Here is a 27592-nt window from a genome sequence, read left to right as displayed (position 1 = left end):
TAATGGTTTTACTGGTGTTTCCCCTTAGGTCATTTAAATTGTAAGTAATTCTTCTGGGTGATTGTTGGATTAATTAAGAAAATAGGAATCATATTCACTTTCTGTTTACCTGTATAATATGCCTTCCTGCCTAAGAGTAGTTCGCGTTTAACTCCAACTTGAAAATAAGAGAAACACTGAAGAAACTGTTATCCACTAGGGGTAGCTGTGTGCCCATCCACTGAAAGAAATTTTATAGCTGAATTGTGAAGCCTACAGAGTGGCCGTGTGAGAGAGAGCTCTGCATATTCCAGAAAACAAGAAAAGGAACTTTGAACCAAAGAGATCCTTAGTCCTAGGAAAAGGAGAGAAATTGTAGCAGAAAGAGGCAAACTGAGAAAAGAAAAGTTACCTTAGTCCAAGCAGGAGTGAAAGATACCAGACAATAGAGAGAAAAAAATAAAAAATTTAGGGAAAAGAATGAGGGAGAGAAGAAGAATGTGTGTGTGTGTGTGTGTGTGTGTGTATGCGTGTGCACATGTGCACATGCATGAGAGACGGAGAAACAGAGATAATCTATTTGTATTGAAAATCAATTTCATAGAAAAACCTTAATGCAAAAATCAACAGGCATTTTCTGATTTCTTACTAGTTGTCTCTTAGACTGTCGTAGGTACGTATTAAATAGCTTCATTGCCATAAGAAACTTCCTTCTAGTTCAATAAACCGTATTTCTATGTGCTGTATCCGGGCCCTGTTAGCACTGCGATTATAACAGTAATAATCACAAACAGCCTTGCGAAAGCCACTAAACCTCTCTAGGCCTCTTTTTCTTCATCTGTATGAGAAAAATGATGGGATCTACCTCACAGAATTGTAAGGATCAAATACAATAATGTTTGCTCCAATACCTCATACATAGTAAGTGACCAGTAGATGGACCAATTAAACAATAGAAGTTTATTGAATACAGTTGTGCTGGGTGCTGTGCTAAGTGCTTTACCTGTATTATCTCTTAGACCTGAGGTCGATGCAGAAGATAATACTTTCATCCATATTTGACTGATCAATTTCAGAGAGGTGAATTTATTTGCCTCGGGTTGTACAGTCAGGACTGGCAGGGCAGAGATTTCAGCTCATGTGTTTCAGCTTAGGTTGTTGACTTGGAACAGAATTCACTGTACCTCTGAGTAAATTTGGACTATTTTGATCAACTGTGTTGGCAGTAATTGGCCACCAAGTGCCATGGCCTGGCCATCGGGGTGCAGGAAAGCTGTGGGTTCTCATTTGTCTCTTCCAGAGATTTCTCTTAGCTTTCCTGAAGGATTTTTGCAGTTTCTTCAGGCAGTGGCTCTGTATGTTTTCCCAACTGAGTCTTCCTTTTATCCATAAAAATGTTCCCTCCTGAAATTTTAGGTGAATTGGAAGTAGGAACTTGGGAGGTGATTTTGCTTCTCTTACTCTCATTTTCTATTGAGCTAATTTCCTCATTTCCCTGAAGTGCAATAGAGATGGTCTGAAATCTCGTGCAAACCCTCTCTCATTCATCCCTAATTGTGCTTTGGAATTTGTTTTGTATATAAGTTCTCCTTCATCTCAGTTTCCTTTGGTTCCCCTTAAGAAACTCAGTTCTAATAAGTTATTTTATGCTATAGGTTTTGACACTCCACGGAGATATCAGATACAGAAAAACACTGATTGCCAATGATGGGACAGCTCTTGGAGTTGGCTTTCCAATTGGCATAACTGTTGATCCTGCTCGTGGGTAAGTAGTCATAAATGGCACGTGTCTTCTATGCAGCATTGTTCTTGTTAATGTCAGGGTCTGACTAAATGGAAGATTTCAAATTTAGGACATCTTCTGATTTCATATGTTAACATTTGAAAAACAATGGATCTCAGTGAGAAAGAGAAATAGCTCTGACCTATATTTAGTGTGCAGGATACTGTTTGTATTTTATTCTGTGGTCTTCAAATGAACAACACTGGATTTAAAATTAATTCCAAACAAGCAAGACTTTAGGAATTTAAAAATAGCATTATAAGAATTGACAATATATTCTGACTTTGAAAGGACATGGAAAGCTCTAAGGGAATGTGTAACATTTGCAATAGACCTTGAAGGATGACAAGCCTTCTAGTAGGCGGAGAATGGGTTGCAACCAGGCAGTGGTTCTTGAGGCCGAGGGAGCAATGAAGGCACAGAAGTATGGCGGCACTTAGCATGATTGTGGGGAGAGCTGGAACCAGAGGCTTAGAGTAGGGAGCTGTTGACCACATGGGAGATACAGTAGATAAGGGTCATTTGGGGACAAATCGTGGAGGGCCTTTAATATCATGCTAAGGAATTGAACTTTATTCTTTTGAGTAATAAGGAGCAAGTAGGGATTTTTTAAAATTTCAACTTTTATTTTAAATATAGGGGTCACATGTGCAGGTTTGTTACATGGGTATATTGTACCCTGATAGTGAGCATAGTACCCAATAGTTAGTTTTTCAACCCACGCTCTCTTCCCTTCCTCCCCTCTCTAATAGTCCACAGTGTCTATTGTTCCCATGTTTATGTCCATGTGTGCTCAATGTTTAGCTCCCACTTATAAGTGAGAACATGTAGTATTTGGTTTTCTCTTCCCAGCAAGGAACTGTGAGAAAGGGAGTGATAGAACCAAATTTGTATCTTAGAAAAATTGGTCAGGATTGATGTGGAGAGAGGCCAGGGCCAGGGAGACCAGTTAGGAGAAAATGGACTTAATGGATGTCGGCTGGGGTCCTCTGGTCTGTTTGATTGGCTATTTCATTCTGTTGATCTACTATACCATATTATAAACCAGAATAATGAATTGTAAAATATGAGCATTGATTTTTTTTTTAAAGAGATTGTCACATAATTCCAAGTGGATTTTGGCTTAATGTTTGAAAGTCATCAGATTCTTAGGCCTAGGAGAGCACTGAAGACGTAATTTGTATTAGCTGTTTCAAACAAGGATGACATGGAAACCAAATCCAATTCTTAAATGGCACAAGAAGCAAACATTCTATTCTGTGCCTGCTGGCTTGCACTAGTTTTCAGTTATTCTTTCTAGAAGAAGGTTTTAAATTCTACTTTTGAAACTCAGGTTCACTTATTATTTATTTTTCATTTATCAGACATTTCTGCATTGTGCATCTTTGTGAGTGGTGTATTAGTTAAGATAGGCTAACTGTTGGAGCAAATAAACTCCAAAATATGTAATGGCTCAAAGAAAATAGAAATTTATTTGTCTTTTATATGGGCAGTGGGGTTTGGGCAGAAGATGGGAGGAAGCTCTACTCTACATAGTCATTCCAGGACCCAGGCTGATGGATGCTCTGCCATCTTCAGTAGGAGGCTTCCTAGGTCATTCTAAGTATCAGCATCTTTTGAGCATTAAAGGAAAGAACATTCAGAAATTTGCTGGGAGGTGTTTATGAGCCAGGCCTACAAGTAGTGCACACCACTTCTGCTCACACCCCTTCAGTTACAATTGGGTCATATGACCACAGCTAACTGCACAGAAGGACATGCAGCCCACCTATTTACCTAGAGAGAAGAGGAAGACATGAGTTTTGGCAAGTGGAAGCAGTCTCTTTCATGGGGTCATGGTGGGGAGTTTCGAGGGTGGATACAAGGATTAAAGACCTAATTTGCAACCTTTGCAACCTTAAGGATTTATGGCTTAGTAAGGAGGATAAGGCCTGTGTATAAATAACAATAACCCAGGTTCATAGATGATTAAGAGCCATAAAAGAGGCTAAAAAAATTGGGATGATAGGGCTATAAAAAGGCGACCTTTCAGCTTGGTGGAAGAGACATCATTTGGACTGGATCTTAAAGCATACGTAGAATTTCACTAGGCAGAGCTAGCTTTTAAGTTATATCATGTGATATGAAGGATAGAAGGTCACGAGCAAAGGGACAGAAAATAGAGTGCTTGTTCAAGTGACTAAGAGCAACCCAGTTGGGTTGGGAGACAATTAGAAGAGCTTAGAATTTTGTCAGAGGACATAGGAGGAGAAAAAAGACAGAGACTTGAGGATCTAATGTCTTGGATTCTCAGTGAAGAGAAAGTCTTGAGAAAGTTGTGGTAAATGTTACTGAACCAGTTGTTGCAGAAAAATATCTTTGTGGATGCTCATTAATAAAGAGCTGAGGCGGCCGGGCGCGGTGGCTCAAGCCTGTAATCCCAGCACTTTGGGAGGCCGAGACGGGCGGATCACGAGGTCAGGAGATCGAGACCATCCTGGCTAACACGGTAAAACCCCGTCTCTACTAAAAATACAAAAAAAACTAGCCGGGCGAGGTGGCGGGCGCCTGTAGTCCCAGCTACTCGGGAGGCTGAGGCAGGAGAATGGCGTAAACCCAGGAGGCGGAGCTTGCAGTGAGCTGAGATCCGGCCACTGCACTCCAGTCCGGGCGACAGAGCGAGACTCCGCCTCAAAAAAAAAATAAAAATAAAAAAAATAAAGAGCTGAGGCGATCACAGAGTCTCTGGTGATATTCGAGAGAGGATGTTCAATAGAGATAGTAGAAGTTAAAAGAATGGAAGGAGGATGAGGAAATGTGAATACTCTTTTAAGAGTTTTGTATTGAACTTGTAGGTCAAAATGTAACAGGAAAATGTCTTTCAGAATAGAGAAACCTGAGCGTATTCTTTAGCAGCAGATGAAAGATCAATGATAAAGAAATAATTGATTGAGAGTGAAAGTTATGGGGAAGGAATTAGAAATTTATGAAGAACAGGAATGACTTGAAAGAGTCAATATGGGGGACATGATATAAAATCTGCTAGGGATGAGAATCCTCAGCTTAGATTAGGAAACTTAAATTTTTAGTGAACTCAGGATTCACGAAAGTTTTGTGCTATGTCCAGGAAATTCTTGGTAACCTGAAATGGGAGAGGAGAAACAAAAAAAAATGGCAGAAACCCAGGGTTGGAGATTAGCTTAGGCACAATGGGAGCCCAAAAGAATTAATAAGAATATTGTTGAAATGGTTACATATGATGTCCAGGTATAGAGGGACTGGAGGGTTGGGAGCTCAGGCAGGGTTTAAGGGCAAAAAACAAGTTTAATAGGAAAAATTAAAGCAAGGAAGAAATGAGTTTTTGGTCAAAGCAGAGCATTTCAGAGTTTGAGAACGTAGAGGCAGAGAAGTTTAGAGTTGAAGATGAAATTCAAGGGATGGGCATATTGATTTGGTGGTGGAAGAGGTAGGTGAATAAAGACTATTTAAATGAAGGGGTTTGAGGACTTTTCAGAAAAGAATGTGGGGGGATTATCTATTGAAGATATAGAAGGAGGTGCAACCAAAAGGAATTAAGAGTTGGATACAAGTCTAGAAGTTTTTCTTTGGTGGAAATGGAAAGCAGCCCTTCATATACTTTAATACATTTTTCATATATCATGGGTTTGGCAATGCTGTGTGATTATGGTTCATGTGTACATGATTGCTGTGAAATAGAAAGAAAAAAGAAGTCTTCCTGACCCCGTAACAGCATGATAATGAGATTCTACTCTCACAGAAAAGTGTTACTCATTATTTCTCCTATTTTCTGTGTCAGTTTTCAAAAGTCTTTGCATTTTTCATCACAGAAATCAGGTTAGGTAATTAAGTAGCTGGTTCTGTGGTAGATGGTGATTTGGAGAAGAACTGAATGAGGCCTGATAAGTGATCAGGGACTGTACTTGGCAGCTTTTTATATTAGCTTTGGCCTTCACTATGTACTGAAGATGGAGGGATTATTGATGTAGGCTTCTTCCTTGTCATAAGCTTCCCACACATCTGACCTTGCTAAAGGTTCAGCTGCCAGTGGGAAACCCTAGCCTCTTATTCCAGACACCATTTTAAATGGCCTCTACTCCGATTATAGCTAAGAAATAAATATACTGACATTGGTAGAACACTGGTGAAGTACCCCTCCACATTGTATGCAACGAGATATTGATTTTCAGCTTTTGCTCATTATATTGTGAGCATCTTGAGGACGAGTAATAGACATTGTCATTTATGTCACTGACTCAAATCCACCTTCTGTTTTGTTACATGCTGATGTTTTTCATGGTTGTAGGAAGCTGTACTGGTCAGACCAGGGAACTGACAGTGGGGTTCCTGCCAAGATTGCCAGTGCTAACATGGATGGCACATCTATAAAAACTCTCTTCACTGGGAACCTCGAACACTTGGAGTGTGTCACCCTTGACATCGAGGAGCAGAAACTCTACTGGGCAGTCACTGGAAGAGGAGTGGTATGAGCACCCTTTCAGTTTTTGGTCTTTATGCTGAGCTGGTGTAGCTGATGCTGAGTGTTCTGAGCTGTCAGGCAGTGATTCTTGAACAATCTTACTTGGTAACTTGCCCTTTCTCCCAATGACTTCTTTCCCTTGCACATACCTTGCCCCTAGCTGAAGTTCAGTTCTTTAGAGTATGTGCATACTTCCCTATAGGGTAATGTTTATTAATTTTCCCACCAATGTTTGTTTTTCTTCAGGATAAATTAATTCCATTTGTCATTTTTTACTTGTCCTTTCAGAGCCATTTCTTTCATGGTTTAGTGATTTCAGTGTTTTTCTGTGAAAGTACTATGGGTTCTCCAATTGTAGGGAATATATATATACACACCTGTATATATAGAGAGAATATATATATATAAAATATGGAATATATATCTATACTATATGGTATATAGAATCTATATAGATGCCATATATGCTATACAGAATATATATCTATTATATTTGTAGAATATAGAATATGTATTTATGGAATACAGAATATATATCTATTATATATAGAATATAGAATTTATATACCTGTATAGGATATAGGCATATTCCATGTATCTACCTATGTGTGTGTGTGTATGTATGTGTGTATCTATTTATTTAATGTAGCAAGGTTCTGAGCTCAGTATCCCCTCATAGCTACACATTCTTCTCTAATATTCTAACATGATTGATGCACATGTGAAGTTTTCTTTAGTGGTAATTTTCAACTCCAAGGTTGGGTTCATTATATTCTACAATAAGAAGCAGAAACTGTAAAGTCTCATTCACTCATTGAAATGGTATTTGACCTTCACTGCTGTGCTTATGTTGCTGGGGCTAGGCACATAGATGGTGCTCAATAACAATTATTGATGAAGCATTGCTTTGGGTGCTAAATTGAATATATACTAGTCCCTTCCTTGCTTTTTAATAGTAGTTATTTCAGATCCTTGACATTGATGCTTTTCATAATATTGTGCAGTAGGTTTGGCTTTCAGTTCGTTGTTTGTTCAACAAGTACTAACTTCACTCCGAATATGGACCTATAATGGTGGTAAGCTTTGGAGATTAAAAAGAAGTGATGATGTGTGTGAAAACACTTTGCAGAGTTGGGTACATGTGTGCAATGATGAGGAAGCTCTTGTTACATAGTATGGTTTCTGTACACACATCTGATAGGACACAGCTTCTGAATCTGCGAGCTTGTTAGTGGTGTGACTCTCCAACCTTTCTCCTAGTGTAGTTCCCTTATTTCTCCTTCACTCTCCTGGTTTAATCATCACCAAATCCTGCAATCCATCCTCAGCCTGTCACTCATGCCCAGATCTTTTCTGCCACCTCCACCATTCTGAGAAACCTCTCTCTGGCCTTGACTAGGCATGGCCTTCAGTGGTGAAGCCTGTTTTCATGTTGGAGACATGTTTTCTTCATAAAGCCACAGTCAGCAAACTGGATCATGGCTCAGCTTGGAGCCTTGCTCTGAGGACTAGCTCCCAACACTTCTGTGAGGTTGCTCAGCTAATCTGGCCCTGGTATCCACTCCCTCTGCAGCACTCCTCTAAGCTCATGTTCCTTATGTTCTAAATTCTAGAACTTTGATCAGTTTCTAAGGCATAATAACTCTTGTAACTGCTGGGCTTCCTTGTCAGCCGTGGCAGTAAAGCCACACTTTGTGTCTCTCACCAATACCCAGCCCAGATCCTGGCACAGAGCAGGCACTTGAGGTAGGTTTTTGGAGTGAAATTAAACCAGCTACATCTACATTTCATTTTTCTTCCAGAAGAAGCTAACTACTTATCATTTTCCCTTAGGGACTTTATTCTTGTGGTTCTTTTCCAGTTTACCAAAGCCATTTTAATTAAAGCTTGTTATCTGTTCCAATATAATGGCACCATTTTTGGCCCCGTCCCGTCTTGCTGTCCTCTGTGGTTGTTTGGGGGCATATTTCCAATCTGTATTACAGAAATTGTCAGTGAAGCTGTTAAACTCAGGGTGAGTCAGCTCCTGTGCAATGGCCCACACTTAGATGTTTGAGTACATCTTTGACCAGAATATCACATGCAGGGACTAGTGGTTTAGCTCCCTTTTCTTCACCACGCCACCTGAAAAGGTTGACTGACTCATGTGAGCTCTGTCTTCATTATCAGTGAAATGAGCACAGTGATATTTTCCTGGCCTGCTGCTTGGTATAGCTGTGATCAAATCAGAAAGTAGATGTGAAAAATCTCTGTAAGGGATAGAGGGATGTAAGGGATAAATGTGAGACATTATAATTAGGAGAATATTAATGTTTAAATATTCAAAAATTTCACTATGAATACATGAAACTAACAAAAATTCCAATCCTTTAGATTGAAAGAGGAAACGTGGATGGAACAGATCGAATGATCCTGGTACACCAGCTTTCCCACCCCTGGGGAATTGCAGTCTATGATTCTTTCCTTTATTATACTGATGAACAGTATGAGGTCATTGAAAGAGTTGACAAGGCCACTGGGGCCAACAAAATAGTCTTGAGAGATAATGTTCCAAATCTGAGGGGTCTTCGAGTTTATCACAGACGCAGTAAGTATGTCACTGAAATACATTCGTGGGTGTATAATGCATATTCACACATAACTTACATTTGTAAGCACACACCCACACACAGTTTCATGTACATACACGTGCATGCAAATTGAAATTACCCAAAATATTTAAAAAATGTTAATGAAGTCTTAAGCATGGTTAAAAGCCAAGGGCTAATTTGGCATCTGAAAGGCCAGATTGACTTTAGAGTAAGTTTATTCCGTTTCTCTTTCCATTACTTTCAATTCCTTACTTTGCTTTTGCTTCACGGAGCTCCCTGACATATTATTTGTTTTCTATTTTTGTGTTACTTATTAGAATATAACCTCCATAAGGGCAGGCATTTTGTCTGTCTTGTTTACTGTTCAATACTCGGTGATTAGAATAGTGCCTGGCACATAGAAGGTGCTCAGGGCATATTAGTTGAATGCCTGCTGGGAAAGTGTTAATGGGATGGAATTTTTAGTCTTAAAAGGAATACTTTTGGATGTTGCCTATTTCAACATTTTTTAAAAAGATAATCTAACTTCTGATTTACCCCTTTAAATTAGTGTTATGATACAGGTAGTATTTTTTGATGTATTTTATAGCTTTCGTCTTCAGCCAAAGATGATCAAACAATTTGTTTCCTGTCCTATAACCTAAGTTTGTCACTAGGTATTTTTTTTTTTAGCTGCATGTGAAAGAAACACATGCAATAAAAATTAATTTTTTATTCCTATAAAGAATATTCTTTATTTTTTTATTTTTCCATAGGTTTTTGGGGTACAGGTGGTGTTTAGTTACATGAGTAAGTTCTTTGGTGGTGATTTGTGAGATTTTGGAGCACCCATCACATGAGCAGTATACACTGTACCCTATTTGTAGTCTTTTATCCCTCACCCCACTCCCAGCCTTCCCCCAAGTCCCTGAAGTCCATTGTATCATTCTTAGGCCTTTGCGTCCTCATAGCTTAGCTCCCACATACCAGTGAGAACATACGATGTTTGGTTTTCCAATCCTGCGTTACTTCACTTTGAATAATAGTCTCCAGTTTCATCCAGGTCACTGGGAATGCCATTAATTCAAGGATTATTCTTTAAATCTTCTTATTTCATATATTTTAAAAAGCAAATAATCACATTATTGATCATGTAACTGAACGTATTCTTTTAAGTGCCAGTTCATAGGCAAATTATGAACAGATTTATATACTGACCTCCGTAATCCTCACATGATTTGTAGAAAAAGGCAATTGAAGCCCCATTCCCTATTATACAATAGTTGGGTTACTGGTTTCATACCTTTAGGTGTTATTGTATAAGCTCTAGTCTCTCCAATATTGTTTTTAGATTAGCTCAGCTACTATATGTTGGTTATTAATTTTTAGAATAAGTTATTTGGTGACCCAATTAAAGAAATTTGAGATGGGGTGGCGAGTAGCTAGGATCAAAAGTTACAAACAGATTTTGTTTTCGTTTAGATGCTGCCGAATCCTCAAATGGCTGTAGCAACAACATGAATGCCTGTCAGCAGATTTGCCTGCCTGTACCAGGAGGATTGTTTTCCTGCGCCTGTGCCACTGGATTTAAACTCAATCCTGATAATCGGTCCTGCTCTCCATATAACTCTTTCATTGTTGTTTCAATGCTGTCTGCAATCAGGGGCTTTAGCTTGGAATTGTCAGATCATTCAGAAACCATGGTGCCAGTGGCAGGCCAAGGTATGCCAACTCCAATGTAAGTAAGATTTGACTTCATCTGGCACCAGGTTGAAATCCCTGGTGCCATGAAAACATTTCTTCATGTCTGGATTCAGTGCATAATGAAGCTTTCCTTTCCCTTCAAATCAACTGGCACAGCCTAAAGTGTTTTTCAAACTTTAGTGTGTCTCAGAATCACCTGGAGGGCTCACAGCAACACAGCGCCAGGCCTCGTCGCCAGATTTTTCTGATTTTGTAGTCTAGGGTAGGGCCAAAGAAATGCACTCCTAATAAGCTCCCAGGGCATGCTGATGGTGCTGGCCCATGGGTCACACTAAGAACCACAGGCCTAGAGCAATATAGAATGTAGCATGGGTTTGCAAGAAGTACTACAGAGTTAGTGTTCTGAAGAACCATGCCTTATTTCTGACTATTAATGGAGATTTACGGTAGAGGGTATACTATTATTTAATATGGTAATGAAATAGTCCACAAATATGATGTATTAATATATGTTTGGTGAATTGAAGCAAAAGAGTTCACAGTATTAGTCCCTCTTTAGTAATCATATTTTTGCAGCACTTTGTGCTTACTTACTCTGAATGTATAAAATGACCACTTGCTTCCTAGATGAACCAAGGTTTTTAGGTATACCTTGGCACAGGAGGAACTAAGAATTTTCTTTTTTTTTTTTTTTTTTTAAAGGGAACTAAGAATTTTCTAACACCGCTAGGAGAATGTCACAGGCTAAAGATAGAAATACAGGGTAGAAAGGAAGGAAAAAAGGATGAAGTGAATGAAGGGCTGGAAGAGATGGTCAGAAAATACAGAAATGAACCAGGGGAAAGGAGTCAGAGAGCTTCCAGTCCCACACATCCTCCTACCTGATGGCCATGTTCCCGTGGATGCATGACTCATCTTTGTTTTTCCATATCTAAAAAGTTATGGATCTAAGTTATCATCTTGAATAGATATGACAAATTCAATAGTTTTTTCTCCCAGCTTTTCATTAAAAAAAAGTTCAAACACAGAAACGTTGAAAGATTTAGCAAATATCCTATACCCTTTACCAAGATTTAACAGTTGTTAACATTTCATCACATTTGAGCTCTCAATCTGTGTGTGTGTGTACATGCATATGCATTCACATTCATTTTTATGAACCTTTTGAAAATAAATTTTAATACCATGCCACTTTACCCCTACATATGTTAGCATACAGTTTCAAAGGGCATTATTAAATATTCATAATCATATTTCTTCAGTTGGCCTCACAACATTTTATATATAGCTGTTTTGTTCCATCCAAGATCTAATCAAGATTCATGCATTGCACTGGGAATATCTCATTAGTTTCTTCTAATTTGGAGTAGTTGCCTCTAGCTTTTTGCTATGACATTGATGTTTTAAAGAGGCAGACCTGCTGTCTTTGAGAATCCCACACTGAGGATTTGTCTGAATATTTAGCCTGTCTTTCATTTTTTACCCTGTAGTTCTCATGAAATGGAAGTTAGGTCTAATTGCTTGATTAGATCAAGGTTAAATACACTTAGCAAAAATACTTTATAGGTTATACTGTGTTAGTTGATACAGAATCTTATCAGGAAGAACATAATGTCAGCTTGTCCTGCTCTTAGTGGCATTTGAGTTTGATCACTGGTTAAGGTGGTCACTGCTACATTGCTGCTTTTTAAAGGTGTATTTTTTTCTTTCTTAATTTGGGTGAAATCTATGCAGTCACGCTTGGGCCCTGTGAATGTCTTGGCTCCCAAGCACGTTTTACCCATTGGTTTTGGCAGCCATTGATGATCCTTGTTTGAAATGATTATTTAATTGAGGATTGCAAAATTGTGATTTTCTTATTCTAGCATTCCCTTTATATTTGTTAGATAATATTCTTCCATAAAGGAAAGCTCTTCGTTTCTCCCCAATTTATCTTTTAAAAAATTTATTATCATTGTGGGGTCAAATTTTTATTTTTTTAAATTCAGTGTGTTACAATCAATTACTGTAATCCTTCTTTTGATGTTCTAGTGGATCCATTTTGGCCAGGGAGCCTCTTCAAGTGAGCACCTGTATACTTCTGTGTACGCCTTGTTTCTTGGTACAATAAGATGTTTCATGCTCACTTCATACCTTCCCTGCCTAAATCTATAACCAGCATTTCTCCCGGGAGCCAGAGCTCCTTATTGTGGGAAAGAGTATTAGAAACCAAGATGTGGGTTGTAGGCCTGCTCACTGCAACTGGGAAAAAAGGGTTTCATTTTGTAATGGGGAGATGCTCAGAGCAGGGGGCTGGGAATGAGGGTTTGAGAGGAAGGGCAGACATTTAAAAGTTCTACTTGCAGTGACAGCGTTGTTAAATGATCGTTTCTTAACTTCCAGGACGAAATGCACTGCATGTGGATGTGGATGTGTCCTCTGGCTTTATTTATTGGTGTGATTTTAGCAGCTCAGTGGCATCTGATAATGCAATCCGTAGAATTAAACCAGATGGATCTTCTTTGACGAACATTGTTACACATGGAATAGGAGAAAATGGAGTCCGGGGTATTGCAGTGGATTGGGTAGCAGGTATGTAAGCTGTATGGTGATTTTAATGGATTTGCATCTCTGTCGTCTTATTTTATGCTAGAAAGTTTAGCCTAACTCCATGTGCTACAGGTTTGTTTTTCTAGACAATTATTAAGATGATTTAAGACACATTGAATTTAGATTAAGCTATGTGTCTGTTTGATAAATGATATGGTGTTTCAGTTTACAGATTCATAACAACTTAATCATTATCATTTTCTTCTGTTATTAACATAATCTGAAGACAAAAATGGTTAAAATATTAAATTATGTGGATTTGGCTTTTTACACTTAGATATGCACCTGATTTCTGCATTAGAAGTTTTCTAAATTTTCAAGAGAAAGGGATATAAAAATATAAACTATGGAACAGCATTCATTTACTTTGAAGCTGAGCAATTTTAGTTGCCAAATTCTTAATTGCTTCCTTTTATTCATATATAAAAATCACTTAGATAATGAGATACTTTATTAGTAATTTTTTTAAGTACCTGGTCCAGTATTATATTAACTTAGTTGTATTGATTCATGCACATAAGCTTGAAAAACCACTCATTTTTATCACTCATTTGAGTAAGAATACCACTCATAATTAGTAGTATTATATGTTTTGGAATATAATCCAATTCTACATAAAATCAGTATCATTGGATCAAGCTTGGTAAGTAGGCATCACTTAAAAATATTAGCATGTAGGCAGGACGCGGTGGCTCATGCCTGTAATCCCAGCACTTTAGGAGGCTGAGGCAGGCGGATCACCTGAGGTCAAGAGTTCGAGACCAGCCTGACCAACATGGTGAAACCCCATCTCTACTAAAAACAAAAATTAGCCGGCCGTGGTAGTGTGTGCCTGTAATCCCAGCTACTCAGGAGGCTGAGGCAGGAGAATCGCTTGAACCCAGGAGGAAGAGGTTGCAGTGGGTCGAGATTATGCCACTGCCATCAAGCCTGGGTAACAGAGTGAGACTCTGTCTCAAAAAAAAAAAAGGGAAATATTAACATGTATTATGAAAATCTAAGTACTATATAATAAGAGTTTATTGCAAAAAGTAAATACGGTAGTATGGTTAAATAAAGCTTTAACTGGGTTCCTAACTCCTGTTCTGGATTAGAAATTATTATTTCTGAGGGTACAGATAAAGCAGTAGTCAGCAAACTAGGGCCTGTGAGTCAAATGCAGCCTGTTGCCTGTTTTTGTAAATAAAGTTTTATTGTAACACAGATATGCCCATTTATTTGTGTACTGTCTATGGCTGCTTTCATGTTACAGTGGCAGGGTTGGGTACTTGTTAAAGAAACCATATGCTCTGCAAAGCCTAAAATATTTATTATCTGGCCCTTTACAGAAAAAGTTTGCCAACCCTGGATTAAAGGATTGGAAATGAGCAAATACATACATAGCAAGTAGAGTTAGGTAATGAAAAAATGTATCAGTAACATATTTCACACTGGCCTGATTTCTCCAGAGGTGGTTTGAATCGGATATAGGAACAAAATATGTGTGTCTTGGTACTAGCATTGATAGTTCAACAACAGGCTTTCAACGACATGGAATCAATAATTTGTGACCATTCTCTACTTATTATACTATTTTCACAAAGTTATCTTTTTATTCTAGCATTTACATAAGGCTTAAAGGGAAATGGACTTTTGTTATGGTCACTTTTAGAAGGCCCATGAGATGAAAGCACCTACATTAGTTAGAAAGACTAAGGAAAAACTTCATGTTAACCATAAGCACAAAGAGCATTTGATAACATCAATAACAACCTGAGCTGCTGCTGGTGCTCCCTCTTTGCTACTTTTATCATATTGGGGTAGAAGTTGTCCTATGAAAATGTATATTTAGAGTGTTTCAAGTTGGTATTGAGCATTTAGAGCTTCAGGTAGAAAAGGGGGGACATTCTGGAAAATATACCTTTCAGTAGAAAGTGGGTTATGTTGCTATGAATTCTAATCTACTTTAGAAGCTGAAGATAGGCACTTTCTCTCTAAATCTGAAGACGCAATCTCTGTAATTCCTAAGAGTAAGAATTTATTTTTCTAAGCCTAGACTAGGACATTTATTTATCATCTTGGAAAAGACAACATATAGTGACCCAAACTTCAACCTTATAGATCTTGTTCTGAATTTGGAAAGTTCTCCCTTTTTTTCTTCTTGGTTCTCCATTGATCAGCATGCACTTTCATTTTCCCATAGGAAATCTTTATTTCACCAATGCCTTTGTTTCTGAAACACTGATAGAAGTTCTGCGGATCAATACTACTTACCGCCGTGTTCTTCTTAAAGTCACAGTGGACATGCCTAGGCATATCGTTGTAGATCCCAAGAACAGATACCTCTTCTGGGCTGACTATGGGCAGAGACCAAAGATTGAGCGTTCTTTCCTTGACTGTACCAATCGAACTGTGCTTGTGTCCGAGGGCATTGTCACCCCACGGGGCTTGGCAGTGGACCGAAACGATGGCTACGTTTATTGGGTTGATGATTCTTTAGATATAATTGCAAGGATTCGTATCAATGGAGAGAATTCTGAGGTGATTCGTTACGGCAGTCGTTACCCAACTCCTTATGGCATCACTGTTTTTGGAAATTCTATCATATGGGTAGATAGGAATTTGAAAAAAATCTTCCAAGCCAGCAAGGAACCAGAGAACACAGACCCACCCACAGTGATAAGAGACAATATCAACTGGCTAAGAGATGTGACCATCTTTGACAAGCAAGTCCAGCCCAAGTCGCCAGCAGAGGTCAACAACAACCCTTGCTTGGAAAATAATGGTGGGTGCTCTCATCTCTGCTTTGCTCTGCCTGGATTGCACACCCCAAAATGTGACTGTGCCTTTGGGACCCTGGAAAGTGATGGCAAGAATTGTGCCATTTCAACAGAAAATTTCCTCATCTTTGCTTTGTCTAATTCCTTGAGAAGCTTACACTTGGACCCTGAAAACCATAGCCCACCTTTCCAAACAATAAATGTGGAAAGAACTGTCATGTCTCTAGACTATGACAGTGTAAGTGATAGAATCTACTTCACACAAAATTTAGCCTCTGGAGTTGGACAGATTTCCTATGTCAGCCTGTCTTCAGGGATCCATACTCCAACTGTCATTGCTTCAGGTAAGTGCAGTCCAGGTGCTGCTTATCCTGCAAGTAGACACAATGGGGTCAACACACATGGATGACTGAGTGTTTCCAATGCATATGAGACTCTAATGTCTTTGTGTGTGCTTGTGTGTGTGTCTGCCGGTATGTGTCCAGGTATAGGGACTGCTGATGGCATTGCCTTTGATTGGATTACTAGAAGAATTTATTACAGTGACTACCTCAACCAGACGATTAATTCCATGGCTGAAGATGGGTCTAACCGCACTGTGATAGCCCGCGTTCCAAAACCAAGAGCAATTGTGTTAGATCCCTGCCAAGGGTATGCCATCATCTTTGTTATATTTCTGTCTGCTTATTTCTGGAAAGAGTGGGGCCTGAAATTATGTTCACAGATAGCCAGTGTGTTATGGGCTTATAACACCATGGCTACAGATCCAAGGGTGAAAGCATATTGAATGATTTTACCTGGGAAGGAGGGTGCAGCGTGTAGCTCCCTTTGATGGCAGAAAGGTTGGCAACATACTAGGAAGTCAACACCCTGACTCAATAGATTCCTTTTGGATGAGTTGTGTAAGTAGAAATGGAGTTTCTTTTGCCATGTTACTGGCAATTTGCAATTAAAGAATGTTGTCCTTTTTTTCTTTCTTTTCTTTTTCTTTTTTTTTAAGGACTATGAGGTTCCCTGTGAATTAATTATTGACTCCTTTTGTATGACCAGGTACCTGTACTGGGCTGATTGGGATATGCATGCCAAAATCGAGAGAGCCACATTGGGAGGAAACTTCCGGGTACCCATTGTGAACAGCAGCCTGGTCATGCCCAGTGGGCTGACTCTGGACTATGAGGAGGACCTTCTGTACTGGGTGGACGCTAGTCTGTAGGTGTCTCTGGTTACTCATGTGGGTGTTAAGAAGAGTTTTTCCTCCCATTTCCAAAGAAGAGGGATTTGCATCATGTGATGAAAATATAATATGCCAGATAGACATTGCCAAAATATAGAATCACAGTTTTAGGAACTATGTTTATATTGTAACTTGGTGAACGTACCTGTGAAAATTTATCTATATCATGCATTGAATAATTATGAACTAAAAGACATCTGAAGGTGCATTGTTAAATATATCTGTAATTTCAGCTATAATTATAAATGTATTTGCTCAATTTAGAATTACAAATGAAATTACTCAACTTACATTCTGCAGGCCCTAGGTAACTGCCATAAAATCTGAATGACTTTTAAATGCCCATTGATATTAAGATTTTTTCTGGGCTTTAGCATTCAATGTCTTTTAGAAAATTATTTTCTTTGTTCTTTGACTTTTGGTCATCTTTTCAAATAGACCCTTTCTTCTCTGGCAAGCTTCTTCTCAGCACATTTCTTAATATTTTCCTTTTGTCAACTCTAATTTTGTATGTAACTTCTCCAAGTACCCCCCATATGTCTCACATTCCAGTCATCCTAATGGAATAGTTGAAGGGATGAAATGATTTTGTTTATTATGGCTGGTGTCTGCATACTGGGAATCTTACTTTTTCTTGCATATTTCTTTGGAATTTTAGTCTTGTGATGCCAAGCTCCTAACCTTCTGATCTTTTCTTTATTCTCCTATTTGAAACAAAGCAGTGATGCTTTGGGTCTAAGCTTGGATTATTCTAGGTAAACACCTCAAGGTACTCAATAAATGTCAAATCGAAAAAGTCACTAAGGAAGTGGGATGGAAAAGTTATTGTTTTATTGAGAGTCTGCTATGTGCTCAACACTGAGTTCCATGCATTACATGGATTATTTCATGTTTTCCTGTTTCTAATGTCAACCTGGTTCCTTTTGTAGGATTACTATTCATATTTGGAAGTCAATGATTTTATAAAGTCTATTGTTTGATAAGCAAACAAGACCTCCCATCTCCAGAAGAAACATTTCTAGCTGTCATATGCCCCACTTGAAAAGAAAGTTGGGGGCTTGTGTAAACAATCATGAGGCACATGTATTGGGTTGCCAGTTGAAAACTTAACTCATTTGAGATTTCAACTTTTTTATTTTTTATTTTTTATTTTTTTTTCATTTTAGGCAGAAGATTGAACGCAGCACTCTGACAGGCATGGATCGTGAAGTCATTGTCAATGCAGCCATTCATGCTTTCGGCTTGACTCTCTATGGCCAGTATATTTACTGGACTGACTTGTACACACAAAGAATTTACCGAGCTAACAAATATGACGGGTCAGGTCAGATTGCAATGACCACAAATTTGCTCTCCCAGCCCAGGGGAATCAACACTGTTGTGAAGAACCAGAAAGAACAGTGTAACAATCCTTGTGAACAGTTTAATGGGGGCTGCAGCCATATCTGTGCACCAGGTAAGGCATTGACCATGAAAATTAAAACATGGAGAATAATGATCACAGTACAATTGGTAAGGAAGGCTGAAGTTCTCACAGGAGAAAGAAAATTCAAATTCTCCTTGATTTCAGGGTAATTTATAAAATAGACCTGGGACTGTATTTTGAGAGGAAGTCTTGGCAGGCTTCCTTTCTATTCTATATGGAGCCCTTTTATGAAAGCATTTTATTTTATTTTATTTTATTTTATTTTATTTTTGAGACGGAGTCTCACTCTGTTGCCCAGGCTGGAGTGCAGTGGCAGGATCTCGGCTCACTGCAACCTCCACCTCCTGGGTTCATGCAATTCTCCTGCCTCAGCCTCCCTAGTAGCTGGGACTACAGGCATACACCACCATGTCCAGCTAATTTTTGTATTTTTAGTAGGGATGGGGCTTCACCATGTTGGCCAGGCTAGTCTCAAACTCTTGGCCTCAAGTGATCCGCCCACCTCGGCTTCCCAAAGTGCTGGGATTACAGGTGTGAGCCACAGCGCTCAGCTTATGAAGGCATTTTAAATACAAGCTTGATGCAGTTAGAAAGAAAGATGAACGGGCCGGGCGCGGTGGCTCAAGCCTGTAATCCCAGCACTTTGGGAGGCCGAGACGGGCGGATCACGAGGTCAGGAGATGGAGACCATCCTGGCTAACACGGTGAAACCCCGTCTCTACTAAAAAATACAAAAAATTAGCCGGGCGAGGTGGCAGTCGCCTGTAGTCCCAGCTACTCGGGAGGCTGAGGCAGGAGAATGGCGTGAACCCAGGAGGCGGAGTTTGCAGTGAGCTGAGATCCGGCCACAGCACTCCAGCCTGGGCCGCAGAGCGAGACTCCGTCTCAAGAAAAAAAAAAAAAAAAGAAAGATGAACGGCTTGGCTGCCCTACTTCATGTCTTGACTAGGAATTCTGTCAATGAGCCTGCCTTCCTTATAAAAGGATGTACATTTTCTGCTTAAGAGGTATTATTTATAGTTTGAAATATTTCTGGTGGTATTTGTGGGTGGGATCATATGCTTCATTGTGCATTTTATAAAGAACAGCAAATTCATGGGAAGATATGCCTTTTGATGTTGTTGCTTTGCAAATTTTGCTGAGAAGAGACATTGATATTTCCTGTTGTTTAGAAGGAATCGGCACATTTATTAGAAATTGGTGATTGCTCTTCTTCATGGAAAAGTGATTCAGAATATAGTTAAAAGGTTAATGGGCAGAATTTCCATGGCTTGTCTTAGGGAGCATTTAATGTAGAAGCTGTTGCAAGTGCTATTGTGTAGGGGACAACGTGAACGGTGGCTGCATCCATCTTTTGCTTCTTCTGGGATTATCTTTCTTCAGGTCCAAATGGTGCTGAGTGCCAGTGTCCACATGAGGGCAACTGGTATTTGGCCAATAACAGGAAGCACTGCATTGTGGACAATGGTGAACGATGTGGTGCATCTTCCTTCACCTGCTCCAATGGGCGCTGCATCTCGGAAGAGTGGAAGTGTGATAATGACAACGACTGTGGGGACGGCAGTGATGAGATGGAAAGTGTCTGTGGTGAGTTGGACTTTTGGCGCTTTTGGTAGGAGCTAATGGCATCTTGATGTCAAGTGTTTGGTACAGAATCCTGCTGTGTGTGAATGGGTTTGAACTGTGTTCCTAGGCATCCTGGTAGAGCTGAAAAATGTTTGCTCTTATAATCCAGACTGTTTCTGTTAAATCACACCTGTAGTGGTTAAGAGCACAAGCACAGTCATCATCCTGGTGATTGTATTTTGTAATCTGTGTAGCCCTGGGAAAGTTACTTAATATCTCAAGCCTCAGATGTCTCATCTGTAAAATGGAGCTACTACTAGGGTTCTTGTGAGGAGTAAGAGAAACAACATGTAAAAAACCCTTAGCATGAGACATGGTGCATGCTAAGCCTGGCTTAGCTTGGGACTGAGGAAACGTATCATTTTTACTAATTTTCATAGCACAAAGGTCATTATTTCAATAATTTTATGAAAATAACTTCCAATCCTCAGCTTCCATCTGAATAGAGTGAATAAAACACAGTGGACTTTCTCAGGGAGTTCTGAGGTTGGTTACCTTTTCCTAGCAGACTGTAATAGGGGCTAGGAGTTTTTATTTTCATGAAATAAACTATAATTGCTTGCTTTTCTGTGATTGAGATAAATTGAGATTATCGAGAAATAGAATCACTTTGATTTGTGCTGAAATTACTTGACTTGTGCATAAAACAATTTATTTAAAAAAGGTATGCAACATATTTTGCTTAATCTAACTAATTAAAAGTGTTATCTCACTTTGCATGCAGTCCGTTTTGCAGCGTTTTTTGCCTTGGAAGGTAAATTCAAAGTGTCCCTTTTATTTAATTGTATCTTTTTAAAAATTAGGATAATGCTTTAATCAAGAGGGTTTGTTCTCATGTTTTTCCTCTTCTTAGCACTTCACACCTGCTCACCGACAGCCTTCACCTGTGCCAATGGGCGATGTGTCCAATACTCTTACCGCTGTGATTACTACAATGACTGTGGTGATGGCAGTGATGAGGCAGGGTGCCTGTTCAGGGACTGCAATGCCACCACAGAGTTTATGTGCAATAATAGAAGGTGCATACCTCGTGAGTTTGTCTGCAATGGTGTAGACAACTGCCATGATAATAACACTTCAGATGAGAAAAATTGCCGTAAGTTTATCTTAAGTGCTTATTGTGATTTTGGGTCTAAAGTCTTGGATCATGGGAGATGAAATTATTATATAAAAACAAAAGGCTTTCCAAAAAAAAAGAAAACCGAAGTATTTATCTAAAACGTAAATTTTTGGCTAGGCACGGTAGCAAGTATCAACAAATACCAATCTTGTTTCATTTTTCTCTCCTTTTTTCTAGTATTTTAAAGTGACTCCTAGACATGCACTTCACTGATGATATTTTAGAAAACAACTACCATGCTGTTATAATGCCTGGCAAAATCAACAGTACTTACTTAATATCCCAGAGTACCTAGTCCATGTTCAGATTTTGTCGCTTATCCCCAAAATGTATTTTTACTGTTACTCTGTTCAAGTTAGGGTTCACATGAGATCTACACATTGATTTTGATTGTTATAATTCTTCCATTTCTTTTATGCCACAACACTTCCCACTTTTTAATGTCATTGATTCATTAGAAAGATTGGATGATTTGTCCTGTAGAATATCTCACATTCTGGATCTGACTAATTGCATAATTGATCCATTTAATTTATCCTATCCCTCTTATTTCCTATGAACTGGTATTTAGACCTACAGTTTTGATAGTAACAGGTGCAATTCTTTGGGTAAGAGTGTTTCAGAGGTGGAGTTGTGTGTTTCCTGTTGCATCACCTCATGAGGCACATGATGTTCGGTTGCCCCACTTTAAGTGGATTCTGGCGTCAGCCTGAATCTTCTCTTATGAAACTCCCATCCTCCTTTCACCCAATGGTTTTAGCATCCATGGGTGGTTGTTCCATAAACCCATTATTTCTTTAAGGGTTATGAAATGGGCACTTTAAAATTATAGTATTCCTGCCACATTTATTAGCTGAAGTTTGATAAAGAAGACATTTCCCTTGTCAGCTTTTGTTGGTAATTATGATCTACAGGATAAATACCTTTTGCTTGTCAATTTTCCGAGTAATGAGTTGATGACACAGGATAATTAAGTTTTTGTTTAGTTTAGTTTAGTGTTATATTGAACTCTTCGATCTTTATGTATTTGATGAGTTTTAATACAGTGCTGTCAACTGTTCTTTTTAGTGCACGGTTGTCCAAACTTAGGCCAATGAGAGTCCTTAAGTTGCATTTTCTGTTCTTTGACATGACCCCAATCCATCTTCTTATAGCTCAAGCTTATCTTATATTTCCTGTCCCAGTCCTGGAATTAACCACTTTTCCAAGGAGACCCCATTCCCTTTGTGATTCTTAGAAATTATCACAGGGTTGGGGTGCTCATTCCTACTTAGCTTTCATTGCTTCTAGTCCTTTTCAATGGTCAGAGCTGGGAAATATAGCTTTTAAGGACAAAACTTTTTTTTTTTCTTTTCTGAGATGGAGTCTCACTCTGTCACCCAGGCTGGAGTGCAGTGGCATGATCTCAGCTCACTGCAAGGTCTACCTCCCGGGTTCACGTCATTCTCCTGCCTCAGCCTCCTGAGTAGCTGGGACTACAGGTGCCCACCACCATGCCTGGCTAATATTTTGCATTTTTTAGTAGAGATGGGGTTTCACCATGTTAGCCAGGTTGGTCTCAATCTCCTGACCTCGTGATCCACCTGCCTCAGCCTCCCAAAGTGGTGGGATTACAGGCGTGAGCCCCCGCGCCTGGCCAGAAAAAACTTTTTATTGATATTTCCCATTTAAATTTAAGATTACAGGTTGTTTGCATTTTAGATTTTATAATCACATCTCTTCTCATGCTTAAAATCATGGTTTCTCTTGACATGAATATAGTTACTTGTTTTATTATATAGTAATTTCAAAATGCCTATAATAATTTCAACATTATTATAACCACTCAAATAATACTATTAACACTAAATCTACTAAATGCAAGATTCTTCTTGCATTTTAGATTATGTCCCACTAGAGATATGCAGTCAAAATACTGATTTTAGAGATATTTGAAATTTTTTTTCTGCAGGGTTATTCTATCAACTTGATATATAGTTAGCTTCATCTATTGCTCTTTCCAAATGTTATTTTCTTTTCCCATTTTTATTTTATTGATTTTATTTGTACAAAATAACATACATAGTTCCAAAGTTAAAACTACATGACGAGGTGCATTTACAGAAGTCCTTCATTTCTTCCTCTCCTTTCTGCTTCCTCTGTGCTCTTCTCAATCTATCCAGAGAGATGACAATTTTTGTTAGTATATCTTTTCTTTGTTGTTTTTGTTTTTAGTAGAAGCATCTCTCTCTTGCTACACACACACATACACTTATATCATCATTTTTCTTACATAAAATATAGCTTACTGTTTTGAATCTTGCTTTCTTGCTATTAACAATATATCCTGAAGATTATGCTGTCATTACTTATCAGTATATAGAAATCTTCTTTATTCCTTTAATAGCTACATATTACTCCATTGTGTGGAAATGCCATAGTTTATTTTACCAAGAGTTGGAACTCTCGTTGATACTATTAACTAATGAAAACAGTTGATTTAAGCTACAAATCAGTATCTCCTCTCCCTTCTCCCCAGTATCAGCTGGAAATGTGTCTTGTTGCTATAGAGTCTATAAGTAACATGAGTATCATGAATCCTGCCTTTCTGATAGCTTTGAAAATGCTGCCCTTCCAATGGTTTGAGTTCTACAATAGATCTGTTAGCATGGATACTGTTCATAATACATATTTGGTGGATATATTCCAAATATTTATCTGGTTGTCTTTTTCAAGCTGATCGCACTTGCCAGTCTGGATACACGAAATGTCAGAATTCAAATATTTGTATTCCTCGCATTTATTTGTGTGATGGAGACAATGACTGTGGAGATAACAGTGATGAAAACCCTACTTATTGCAGTGAGTAAGATAAAACTGCTTTTCTTTCCGTTGTTCCAGAGATGCATGTTGTGAGCTAATACAAAGATATGAAGCTTGGGTATCTGGGCTGATTTCAATTGTCATTTCACATTGACCTTCTAAGTAGAGGTGGTAAGCAGCTGCTTTCGTATGTGATTGCATGGATATGAGAAACTCTTTCTCTCTGTTCTCTGGCTGGAATTCCCAGACCCTGAATATTTCTTCCAGAGATCTGCTACTATTGGAGAGCCATTTCTCCCAATGTTGAAAGCCTTTCACCCTCATCTACGTAGGCAGAATTTGCCTGTTAAGCCTTTATAATTTACTCTTAATATTATTATAGTGGCTATTAGTAACTGAAAACTATTTTTTTTTTTCAGACAGCCTCACTCTGTCACCTGGGCTGTAGTGCAGTGGCATGATCACAGCTCACTGCAACCTCTGCCTCCTGGGCTCAAGCCATCCTCCCACCTCAGCCTCCTGAGTAGCTGGGATTACATGCATGTGCCACCATGCCTGGCTAATTTTTGTATTTTTTGTAGATATGGGGTTTCGCTGTGTTACCCAGGCTGGGTCTGGAACTCTTGGGCTCAAGCGATCCACCCGCCTCAGCCTCCCAAAGTTCTGGGATTACAAGTGTGAACCACCATGCCTGACCAGTAACTGAAAGTATCTTTATATCTCCTAGGTACATTTGAATTTCAGAAATCTCTATTTCATATTTAGCAATTTGGTTCATTCAAACAATTTCCTGTATTTATAGCTCAAATTAAAAAGCCTTTCTTAAGTTTGATAACTTTGAGACTATTACTATAAATAGTTACATAATTTAAGGATTTAGTGATTGCCCTTCCCTGTTCTGGGTATACGTAGTTAAACTCTTGTCAATGGTCCTCTCCCAAGAAAACCAAAGGACATCGTAATTATTTGTCACCAAGCTAGGGTACAGCACAGGAAGAGGAATCTGTTGTAATAACAGCAGCACAAGGAAGCAGAATCAGGATGCCGCCACTAGATAGGGCTAGACAGATAGGAGTTATTGCTGACTTTCTAGGGACCTCTGCTTCCATGTCAGTTCTCCCCTGGCAAATCATCAGATATCAGGAGCCAAAGCAAAAGAGCCTCATAGACCAGAATAATTGTAAGACTTTAATTAGATGTGCACCCACATAACAATTTGGAAAATGCATATGACCAGAGCTACCTAAAGTTACTCGAGAAAAGAGTCAATATTCAAACATAGGCACAGTTTCCCACTTACTCAACTAAAAGTCTGGTATTCCAAGGATGAATAAGACGATAACCTTGCCAACTTTCTAGAATTATTATCTAACATGGCTAAAAGGTTGTGTGTGGAGTGAACTTAGATATGGTCATATTATTGTTTTGCTTTTAATTATTATTGCAGTGGAATTTATTTAATTTTACATTATAGTAGAAACAATAAAACCAAGACTTACAATTTGTGATTTCATTTATCACAAAGATAGTTCTTTGGTATTTCTAACAAATACAATTTTTTTTTTTTTTATTTCTGGAATCCAGAAAAAACAACTGGGGAATTGGGGCAGGATTGACTTCCTTCTGTCTCCCGTACTTCTCCCTCCCCACAGAAAGCTTACACAAACACCCATTTTCTGGGCTCAGTCTTCCTTTTTTGGTAACTATTATCTAGCTCAGAGATAGAGGCAGGTTAAGACTGATGGGAACATGCTTGCGTTTTGCTCATGGATTTTATCTTCTTTCCCTCCTGTAGCCACTCACACGTGCAGCAGCAGTGAGTTCCAATGCACATCTGGGCGCTGTATTCCTCAACATTGGTATTGCGATCAGGAAATAGATTGTTTTGATGCCTCTGATGAACCTGCCTCTTGCGGTAAGAGAGTAAGCAAGCATGAAAAACATCACGATGCAGCTAGACAACTTCAGTCTCTTCCAACCACTTCAAATACAGACCAGGGTCATGACTGCTGAATGCTTGCACTTCCTGTCCCAGGTTTCATCTGGAATGCTGACACTGCTCAGCGGATATTCATTAAAGACCTGTTAGTGCAGAGCACTGTGTGGGGAGCTGATCAGGATGTGGAAGCTGCTGATTGATGCTGATAAAATGAAATTATATTGGTGATGCACCTAATACAGTGCTTAGCTGGTAGAACTTAATTTTAATTGACTCTCAATTGAAGTTTCTGAATTTGGTTGAGTGCTGGCCCAGAAAGCTGTCAGAAGACCCAAAAGTGATTGGAGTCATATACATGCGGAAGGAGTATATTAGGGGCATGCATCCTCTTCCTGTTCTGTCTCTGTGCACGAGAGGCCCAAGAAGTTGCAGGGGCCTTTGGTTGTATTCCTGGGGACAGTTATGCCCTGTTTACATTTGGAGTCTGCTATTGGCTTTCACAAATTCTAATCTATATCCATGCACATTTTTTACATCATTGTAAAAATATAAAAATACAATCTTCTACTTTGCTTTAAAAAACCTGTCAATAAATCATATTGCTATTTAGGAGTCAGAAAACTATAGCTGTGGGCCAGTTGCCTGTCTTTATAGATAGCATTTTACTCAAATGCAGCCCCATAACATCTATGGCTGCTGTCCTTCGGCAATGGTTATGTCCAGTAGGTGCAACAGAGACCATAGGGCCTGTAAACCTAAAATATTTACTACCTAGTTAATAAAAAGTTTGCTCATCCTTGTCTTCATACTCCTTTTAATGACTATAATATTCCATTGAGTGGTTATAGTATCATCAAGTTAACTGCCTCTATTATTAAGCATTAGGTTTCTTTTATTTTATTTCTCTGTTGTATATATTGTTGTAGTAAATATTAACACCATATTTAAAACATTTTATTTTCAGGATATTTTCTTAGGATCATCAGTATAGTTTTATAGCTGAAGTCAAACTATTTTTGATTCCAATTTTCTCTCAGGTTTAAATTCTGTGTTGGATGGAGAGTGGTATATGGAGTGCTTCACTACGTTCTTTTTCCCCAACACTGAAAGTTTTATAGAAAGCAAAGGGCGCATAGAGTTTTGAGGACCTGTAAAGGAAATAATTAATAACTACCAGATGAGTAGAATAGTCTTAGAGATTGGTTCAAATGTATGAATTATTGGTTCAAATATATGAAGAATTAATATGACTTTTTAAACTTCTCTATGGTAATGAGAGTCATAGTAATAGCAATGAGTACCAATGACCTGATCTATTTAAATAAAATAAGCACATAACCCACATATGAATATGTCCTCATTGTAGTAAAGTAATAATGTTCAGAAATATATTTTAAAGAAATAATACGATGTACAAAAAAGGCAAATTTACATTTTTTCACCCTTCTCCAATCCCCTCACTCCTCAAAGGTAATCACTATTAAGGATGGGTGTGAATTCTCCTTACTTTTATCTTTTATATATCTTACTTTACTTTTATATATCTTGATATATAGTTTTTTAAAAAAACAGATGGGGTCTTAC

At 38.6% G+C, this 27592-nt stretch overlaps 1 protein-coding gene across 1 annotated transcript in view; it reads left to right on the top strand.

Annotated features, from left to right (window-relative positions):
- The window catches only part of LRP2 (low density lipoprotein receptor-related protein 2), a 214779-nt gene that overhangs the window by 121941 nt on the left and 65246 nt on the right, over positions 1-27592 (top strand). Inside the window, exons 34-46 of the mRNA XM_011960602.1 lie at positions 1635-1744; positions 6066-6243; positions 8613-8826; positions 10292-10531; positions 12896-13084; positions 15285-16205; positions 16347-16512; positions 16912-17070; positions 18262-18551; positions 19905-20108; positions 21001-21243; positions 23983-24108; positions 25865-25984. Of these exons, the coding sequence (XP_011815992.1) occupies positions 1635-1744; positions 6066-6243; positions 8613-8826; positions 10292-10531; positions 12896-13084; positions 15285-16205; positions 16347-16512; positions 16912-17070; positions 18262-18551; positions 19905-20108; positions 21001-21243; positions 23983-24108; positions 25865-25984 (3160 nt within the window). The remainder of the gene's footprint in view (positions 1-1634; positions 1745-6065; positions 6244-8612; positions 8827-10291; positions 10532-12895; positions 13085-15284; positions 16206-16346; positions 16513-16911; positions 17071-18261; positions 18552-19904; positions 20109-21000; positions 21244-23982; positions 24109-25864; positions 25985-27592) is intronic.

This window comes from Colobus angolensis, unplaced genomic scaffold (assembly GCF_000951035.1).
Source record: "Colobus angolensis palliatus isolate OR3802 unplaced genomic scaffold, Cang.pa_1.0 Scaffold517, whole genome shotgun sequence".
Taxonomy (NCBI): domain Eukaryota; kingdom Metazoa; phylum Chordata; class Mammalia; order Primates; family Cercopithecidae; genus Colobus; species Colobus angolensis.
This window is presented reverse-complemented; position numbering and strand designations above follow the sequence as displayed.